The sequence below is a fragment of the Oryzias latipes genome, chromosome 17, assembly GCF_002234675.1.
Source record: "Oryzias latipes chromosome 17, ASM223467v1".
Lineage (NCBI taxonomy): Eukaryota > Metazoa > Chordata > Actinopteri > Beloniformes > Adrianichthyidae > Oryzias > Oryzias latipes.
In genome coordinates, this window is record NC_019875.2 from 21,099,404 (window position 1) to 21,107,574 (window position 8,171).

Consider the following 8,171-nt stretch of genomic DNA (forward strand, 5'->3'; position numbering starts at 1 on the left):
ATTTGCACATTAGTTGTTAACAATAAATCAAATGCTACGTCAAAATTGTTTATTAGGACATTTATAAATACCTGATACATTTTTACTTTTGCTATAAACAGACTTTTGATTAACTTTTTACTTATTTGGAGAAAATATATTTTGAAGTAAAACTACTTTTACATCAAAAGTGTATTCGTTATTTGCCACAAACAAAACAAACCAAGCATACAGCGATGCAGTTTGAACATAATACAACATTTGCTGTTCATTACCTAAAAATGTTCATTCGTGAAACCAAAATCAGGACATTTTATTTTAAATTAATTAGTTTTGTTACCGGTAAGTAGAAAACACCGAAACACTTCCATGTGTTAGCTGTCAGAACCTCTACTAAAGTCACCATCATTTGTTACAGAACGTTAGTTGGGATATAAAGGTCAAAAGCAGCCGGCATTTTGAAATAATTAATTTGTGAGACTAAAATACTACTTGTAAGATCAAAAGGAGCTCATTTAAACTCACAAACTGTAAAACATTCAAATAAAACATGAATATATTTCTGTGTAATTGCCTTTCAGCCTGTCCATTTGCTCCCAAAAACACAGTCAAATATGAACTTCGAGTTTTAAATCCTATTATTTTATTATTCTGAATGTTACATTGGAAAAAAGAAAATCATGTAATTGATTAAAAAATGACCCAGTGAGTCATGGGTAAAATATAAAAATTTAACTCTTTTCTCATTTTGCAATTGACTTGCAGAAAATCAGCAGAAATGTTTGAAACAAACAGCAGATTTTATTGGCAGTTACACGTTACATGTCACTGAAATAGATCATAGAGGCAGCTGTGGCGAGAAGGGCGGCAGCCGCAGCCATGAAAGCACCTAAACCAGAGAGAGAGAAAGAACAAAAGGACAAAAAGCATTAACACACATGTAGAAGTAAGAATCAGTGAGTGGCAACGAGTGCTGAACGAGGCCAATTCAAGAGAAATCCCAAAAGCTGGAAACTGCACTTATTTACACTATAATAATTCACAACTCTTATTTTTAGTCAAATACAGAATATACTATGCTGTGTGGATGACAAAATAGTATCACCTGATAATGTCCATTTATTCTTTCCATTGTAATCACAGGATTACTGTGTCAAACCCTCTTATACAATAGCAATTTAATTTTACAATATGATTGCAAAGAGGAGTATTTTTTATGAAAAAGATATCCTGGGGAGTCTGTATGTCTCAGCTAGCACAGAAACAACCGTTTCCTCCCAGAAGAGCTAGAAGAAGAGGTCTGACATAACAAATGCATGAATTTATAAACTCAGACTTACCGATGTAGTTGTTCCTCTTTGGCTCCAGCTCTTCATTAGTCTCCTCAGGGGGATCTTAAAACACATCATGAGGACAAAGCAGGGAAAATATCTAAAAGATTTCTACTATTCCGTTCAAGAGATTTTAAAACCACTAATTTAAGATTAAATGAAAAAACATTTTAAAAAAATTGTATTTATTATTGTGTTGGGATCCTGAGCCCCGACCCATCAAAGCATGGACTCTTCTGGCCTGGCACAAATCAGAGCAATTCTCTCACCTGTGGGAAAGCTACTCTGTGTGATCTCTGCTGTCATTTCCTGTGTGGTATCCAAGTCTTCCTCAGCTGTATCGATGTCCAACATCTCCTTCAGTCGATCAACTATTTCTGACAGTCCCTCGTCGCTGAACTGGTAGTCGCACACATGCAGCGACCCTGAAGCTCTTAGTGGGCAAAAGATGCGGCGAGGAAGACAGTTTTCCTCTAAAAGAAAGAAAGAAAAGAACAGAATTTGGATAATTATTAAAACTTTAATGGAAAAGACATTCTGGACGAGTAATGAATTGGACACGGTTATAAACTTTCCCCTTGATTTCTGATTTCAACTTCCAAAAGCTAGAAAAAAAGTTTGACTATTTTTTGCCTAAGAGAACACCTGAAACAAAAGTCGATTCAAATATTGAAAAGTCACATGTTTTCTGCTTAAATTCTTTTCTCAAAAAGCGATTTGTGGTGAAAGAATTCAGCAAAAGAATTATTCATAAAGTAGGATACATGAACATCAACATTTTATCCAGTCAAAACTATTAAAACTACAGGAACTTGTAAAATATCAACCTGTACTAATATCATTTAAAGCATACAACTACTTATTGCCAAATAACATCCAGAAATGATTTATAGTAGGAGAAAATCTAAAAGGAACAGGAAAATTTAAAATACCAATCGCACCAATCTCTGTAGATTTTGTGTGTAAAAATAAAAACAACGTAAAAATATTCTTAAGTTTGAAATGGGCACAATACACAAAAATATGATAAATACTAGAATATTCCCATCGAACGGTTCAGGCGTACATTAATTTCTAATGATGCACACTTCAAAGGCCATTAACCCGCTTATACCACGGTCATTTAAAAAAGAAAAAAATATTCAATAATTCTTTATTCTTGCAATTATTTTAGTTTATACTGCTTTTCTCACGAAAATTTAACTATTTGTTAGGTGGTGTGGCGCATTGTCATAGTAATATGACAAGCCATGTCTATGCTGATCGTCACCATAGGTTAAGTAAAGCATCAGTTCAGAGAGAAAGTCCTCTTACCACTTGTTTTTGTCCAGATGATGAATCTAAAGTTTGTTTTAAAGAAGACAGCGCAGTGATACAGAACATTTAAGCTATGTGACCGGAACTTATTTTTCAGATGTGCATTATCACCGTGGATTATCACTTTTTAACGCACACCCAGCAGCCAATCAGAATAGAACATTCACCCAGACCATCATATAAATAAAGATAATAATGCAGACATTAAGATTTTTTTTTACAGTGGACAATTTCAAACATGTTTTGCATTATTGTTATTATCTATAAGTTTGCATCATATAGATTGTGTAACATATTTAAAATAAACAGAAAGGAAAAGGATGTTATTGAGATTGGTCCAGGAAAAAAAAAAGCTACGGTTCTCCTTTCAGAGAACTGTCCCCCTTTACTGGGACTGGCTGGCCATGAACTTACCCACAACCCTGACCTGAACTTTATACAGTTAGATGTAGATGACTAGACAAGCAAACCTGTCTGTTGTTTGTCCCCACTGGTGTCCTTGATCTGCTCCTCTGACGCCAGCGGCTCATCCAGCAGCATCTGAACCCTTGTGGCCACCGTGGAAATTGCATCCCTCTTCAGCAGCTGAACCCAACAAAAGTTTAAATTAAATTCCTTGAGTACTTTCTAATTAGTATTTCAAACTAGATCATAGGATTACCTTCTCTGCGAGTTTGACTTTCGGTTTGTGAGTGTGGAGGAAAGCTCTGCAGTGCGCCGCTCCTCTGACGGACACGCTCCCTCCACATCGCTGCAACACATGTGCTGACCTCTGCTCCTCCTGTCAGACAGGTCACCAAGAACCTTAACCATTTCATTCATTCTACTCTGACTAAACTGTTGTTTCCCTTACCACTGTGGTGAGCAGCTGAGCTGTGTATGTCTGTCTCACATTCCTCCTCTACAAAGGAGAGTTGGACATCGCATTAGAGTTACACTCCTGTTTAGTCTAATGTCTGGCTGACCATCAAAGGTCTCACCGTCAGTGTTGCATCCAAAAAAAGAAAACACAAACAATGTATTCCTAATTTTTGGTTTCTTTTTGTTTCAGTTTTTTAACAACAGAAAATGGCAGCACCTATGTGCTAAAGGTTCTGTCTCCAGAAATTAAAGAATAAATTCTGACAGTTCCAGCTCATTTCTGACTTGTTGACTGTTGATTTAAAAAAAAGTTATATTAAAGAAAATACTTTTATTATTGTCACTTTTGAATTAAAGCAGGCTTTAAGAACAGACAAATTCTTCGTAGCATTGTGGAAAATAATCACTGACTGTTTATTTTTATAGAATAAATGCAGATGCTTGTCTGTTTTTCTTTTTTAAGGGAATAAGAGTGTCATAAAAATACCATCAAATATTATTTTGGTCTATAAATTTTAACTATTGAAGATTTCACCAGTTTAGGGGGAAATTAAAGCCTAAAGCCGAAACATCTATTTTTTTTAACTTTGTAGAAAAGAAAAGAAACCAACAAAGATGGGAAACTTGCAGGTTTGGCATTTTTTAGTACTTTTTGCCATTTTCTTCTAAAACTGTTGAAATACATAGAAAAAGTGGATCTTATGTTTTATTTATTTATTTATTTTGTTCAACCCAATGGGTCAAAGCAAGAACAGAAAATAAAGTACCATTTAGACAAACAGAATGGGTCTGTTAGCAGACAACAATAACCCCGAAAAATAACTTTTAAAGTTGTATTTTTTTTTAAGTGATATTTGTTAAAGTTTGAATGCCTGTTGTTTTTTATCAAAGTAGTAACATTTGGAACATGAACTGACTTTTTCTGATTTAAAGTTGAATGAATGAATTAAAATTGACACAACCTGGCCGGATGTCAGCTCTGAATCTTCTGGCAGCTTTTTACCATTGATTAGAAAAACTGCATTCTCTATCTGTTGTGTCCAAACATTCAGTCCTTCCTGAAACAAAAACAGAATAATAAAAAATACAACCTAAAAGAATCCCAGTAAACAGCATCTTTACATGAGTGTACAGACGTGCTAACCTGAAGACATTTGTGTGCGCTTCCCTTGGTGGTTCTGCTTTCTGGCAGCGGGATGAACAGGTCAACGTTCAGCCAACAAGACACCGTGGTCCAGGAGGAGCCCACTCCAGACTGGTACTTCCATTCTGCAGGCTTTGCTGTGCTCTGGAATACCCAGTTTATCTCAATAAATGCTTCACGTCTAATGTTTAGGTTTGCATCAAGATTTTCTCATGTCTGGATAAACTGATCAAAAAGTTTATTTTTAAGTTTCTATTCTTTGTTAGCAAGTTAAAAAAATTAAATGAGTACCTTTCTGCAATACTTTGCTAAATTTACTTATCTAAATTCTAAAAAAAAACGTAGAAAAAATGTAAAAATAAGAATATATTATAGATTTTAGGGAAAAACAGATCTGACCTTGGGGTCTTTGATGTCAAAAGTCCGGCAGACAGTTCTTATGAGAGAATTAAAGAACAATGTAATTTATGAAAAAGTCACTTAAAAAAACAGCATTTAAAAAAAAGGATACTTTCTGGTTTTGGGGTTAACGTGGAGTGTGACACAGTCTGTGACATCGTCTTCTGCAGGGCTCCACTGCTGCTCTGATGAGATCAGTTTCTCCACTCCAAACACCAACTACACACACACAAACACCTTTCCATCAATGCAGTGGTTTAAGCAGGTTGTTGCTATGTGCCATACTGGTTGAAACCATTTATAATATTAAGGTTCAGGTAAAATGCTTGACCCTGTGAATCCCTTGTGGGGCCACAAGACAACCCAACTACTGTTTGGTGAAGGCAGGGTACATCACAAACATGCTGCCAGTCTGTTGAGGGAACACACAGTCAGACTCACATGCATACCTAGGGGCAATTTACAGATACCAATTAACCTATGTAGCATGTTTTGAGCTGTGGGAGGAAACCGGAGTGCCTGGAGAAAACACATGCATGCGCAAACTTCACACATAAAGGTCCCATCCAGGATTTTAACCAGAGTTTTCTAAGGCTGTGAGACAGGAGCGCGAACCACTGTACAGCCGAACCTAAAAAGATTAATTGATCACAAAAGTTTTTTCCAAATCTGGCAGAAGATGGGCCACATATATGTTGTGTCATACCTGTCGAAGCGTGGTTACTGTGTCTTTGGCATCAGCATCAGTGATCATAAAAACTCCCAACACTGTAAGGCCTCCGGGTAACATCCTGGACACCTGGACACAGTACCAAAAAACAGACTTAACAATTAAAAGGTTCCTGTTGAGCAAATAGCTGAACACACTATAACCTACCGGTAATAGTGTATAACCTACCGGTTATAGTGTGCTGGGGATGTATCTTAATGTATTGTGTATTTTGTTTTTCAATGTCATATAAGCCCGTGTGGGCTGGGCACATTAGTGCATGACACTTAAATAAATCAAATCAAAATAAAAAATAACATTTCTATAAACTCACGATTGACTGTTTATTGGGATGGAGCCTACCTGTCGGGCATGCTCAGAGACCCACTCTTTGTCAACAGTCTTTCCTGCAGACTCTTCGTCTTTGGGTGTTGGAGCTGCTATGACAACATAATCTTTTTGAGCTGAACTCTGAAAAAAAGTATGAAAACAAGTTACAGTCATTCATGAGCTTACCCAAATCACTGGTTGCATAAAGTTAGCAGAAGTCAGTGTGAAAACACACCTGTCCAATGAGCAGACCCGTAACTGGACCAGCTTGTTGAGGGCACAGTTTAGAAAGGTATCCTTCTACATCCTCATCAACTATGTAAACACGACCCATGGTGCCTAAGGAAGAAACACTAGTCATGCACAAGTGTGTATCTTTCTCAGTGTTTTAGTAATTAGACAACAGACGAGAACCAAAACTGGAGAAGAAGACTAAAGAGTGGTTAAACGCTCATTTTTTAATGCAAAATTATGCCTGTATTGCAAATATACATTTTTTATTTGACTAAAAGTTGTCACTCTGTGCAACCTTATGTTTTTATTTAGCCAGTAGCTTAATCGGCAATCACTGAGCTGACCAAACTGCAGCGAAAAGTTAAAAAAAAAGAACTGTAGCGTTAGATTTACGTTTTTGCTTTCATAAAATACCTGAAACAAGCAAGACAGAGGCCAAATAGGCGCAAGAAAAGTGGTAAAGGCTCACAGTCTTGACGAGTAGCTCTGTATCGTCAGCAGACACACAAAACACAAATTACCACAATCCTTTGCCTTGATCCTCACTTCCGTCGTCTGTATTTGACGTAACAGTTGATTCAAACGTAAACCATCAAGTCGTGAAATGTCAAACAGGAAAATCTCAACAGTTTCCTTTCAAAATAATATAGTGCAAAACTTACTGTATGAGGTCGTCTGGAGTGGCAGAGAAGTATGTCAGAGTAGTTCAGGACATGTATGAGAGAAGTATGACGGTGGTGAGATGTGCTGTAGGTCAGACAGAGGAGTTCAAGGTGGAGGTGGGACTACACCAAGGATCAGCTCTGAGTCCTTTTTTGTTTGCTATGCTGATGGACAGGCTGACAGACGAGGTAAGACAGGAATCTCCCTGGACAATGATGTTTGCGGATGACATTGTAATTTGCAGTGAGAGTAGAGAGCAGGTGGAGGAACAGCTAGAGAGGTGGAGGTTTGCTCTGGAAAGAAGAGGCATGAAGGTCAGTCGTAGTAAGACAGAATCCATGTGTCTGAACGAGAGGGACCAAGGTAGAAGCGTTAGGTTACAGGGGGCTGAGGTGAAGAAGGTGCAGGAGTTTAAGTACTTGGGGTCAACAGTTCAGTGTGATGGAGAGTGTGGAAAAGAGGTGAAGAGGCGAGTGCAGGCAGGTTGGAGCGGGTGGAGGAAAGTGTCAGGAGTGTTGTGTGACAGAAGAGTGTCAGCAAGACTCAAAGGAAAGGTGTACAAGACAGTGGTGAGACCAGCTCTGCTCTATGGGTTAGAGACGGTAGCAGTGAGACAGAGACAAGAGGCTGAGATGGAGGTAGCGGAGATGAAGATGTTGAGGTTCTCCTTAGGAGTGACCAGGTTAGACAGGATAAGGAACGAGTACATCAGAGGGACGGCTCATGTTGCCTGTGTTAGCGACAAAGTCAGAGAAGCCAGACTGAGATGGTTTGGACATGTTCAGAGGAGGGACAGTGGATATATTGGTAGAAGGATGTTGGAGATGGAGCTGCCTGGCAGGAGGGCAAGAGGACGGCCAAAGAGGAGATATATGGATGTCTTAACAGAGGACATGAAGTTGGCTAATGTTAGGGTAGAAGATGTCCATGACAGAGTGAGGTGGAAAAGGATGATTCGCTGTGGCGACCCCTGATGGGAAAAGCCGAAAGAGAAAGAAGAAGAAGATAGTGCAAAACTACAATGTCTGTATTTTTAGGACAGTCACATTTAATAAGCAAATATTAAACATGGATTGTTAAAAAATTTATCTAAATTGTTGTAAGACGTCTATTTTATACAATAAAATACTGCTTTGAGGATTTCGTGGAGTTGCTTCATCACCGACTGTGCTTTTATTTTGAAAGTCAACAACATCTATACTCT

General features: G+C 37.9%; 1 protein-coding gene across 3 annotated transcripts; it reads right to left on the reverse strand.

Annotated features, from left to right (window-relative positions):
• Window positions 1–758: 758 nt before the first annotated feature.
• odr4 (odr-4 GPCR localization factor homolog) lies at window positions 759–6,891 on the reverse strand. Of its 3 annotated transcripts, none has more exons than XM_020710971.2 (14): window positions 6,826–6,891; window positions 6,306–6,409; window positions 6,104–6,211; window positions 5,738–5,830; window positions 5,144–5,250; window positions 5,032–5,068; window positions 4,633–4,776; window positions 4,451–4,546; window positions 3,481–3,528; window positions 3,289–3,408; window positions 3,098–3,212; window positions 1,580–1,783; window positions 1,320–1,373; window positions 759–868 (listed from the first exon to the last, which is right to left on the reverse strand). In XM_020710971.2, the coding sequence occupies exons 2-14, from the start codon at window positions 6,402–6,404 to the stop codon at window positions 798–800; spliced, it is 1,296 nt and encodes a 431-aa protein (XP_020566630.1). In that variant the 5' UTR covers window positions 6,405–6,409; window positions 6,826–6,891; the 3' UTR covers window positions 759–797. The 3 variants fall into 3 exon arrangements, with proteins under 3 accessions (XP_020566630.1, XP_011484936.1, XP_004079199.1); XM_011486634.3 differs by having other exon boundaries at window positions 6,774–6,849; XM_004079151.4 differs by having other exon boundaries at window positions 6,719–6,846.
• Window positions 6,892–8,171: the final 1,280 nt, after the last annotated feature.

Coding starts and splice junctions, on each gene's coding strand:
- odr4 (XM_020710971.2), bottom strand. CDS start 6,404: ATGGGTCGTGTTTACATAGTTGATGAGGATGTAGAAGGATACCTTTCT. Junction 6,212..6,305: donor CGGGTCTGCTCATTGGACAG/GTGTGTTTTCAC, acceptor ACTTTTTTTCAG/AGTTCAGCTCAAAAAGATTA. Junction 1,374..1,579: donor ACAGAGTAGCTTTCCCACAG/GTGAGAGAATTG, acceptor ATGTGTTTTAAG/ATCCCCCTGAGGAGACTAAT.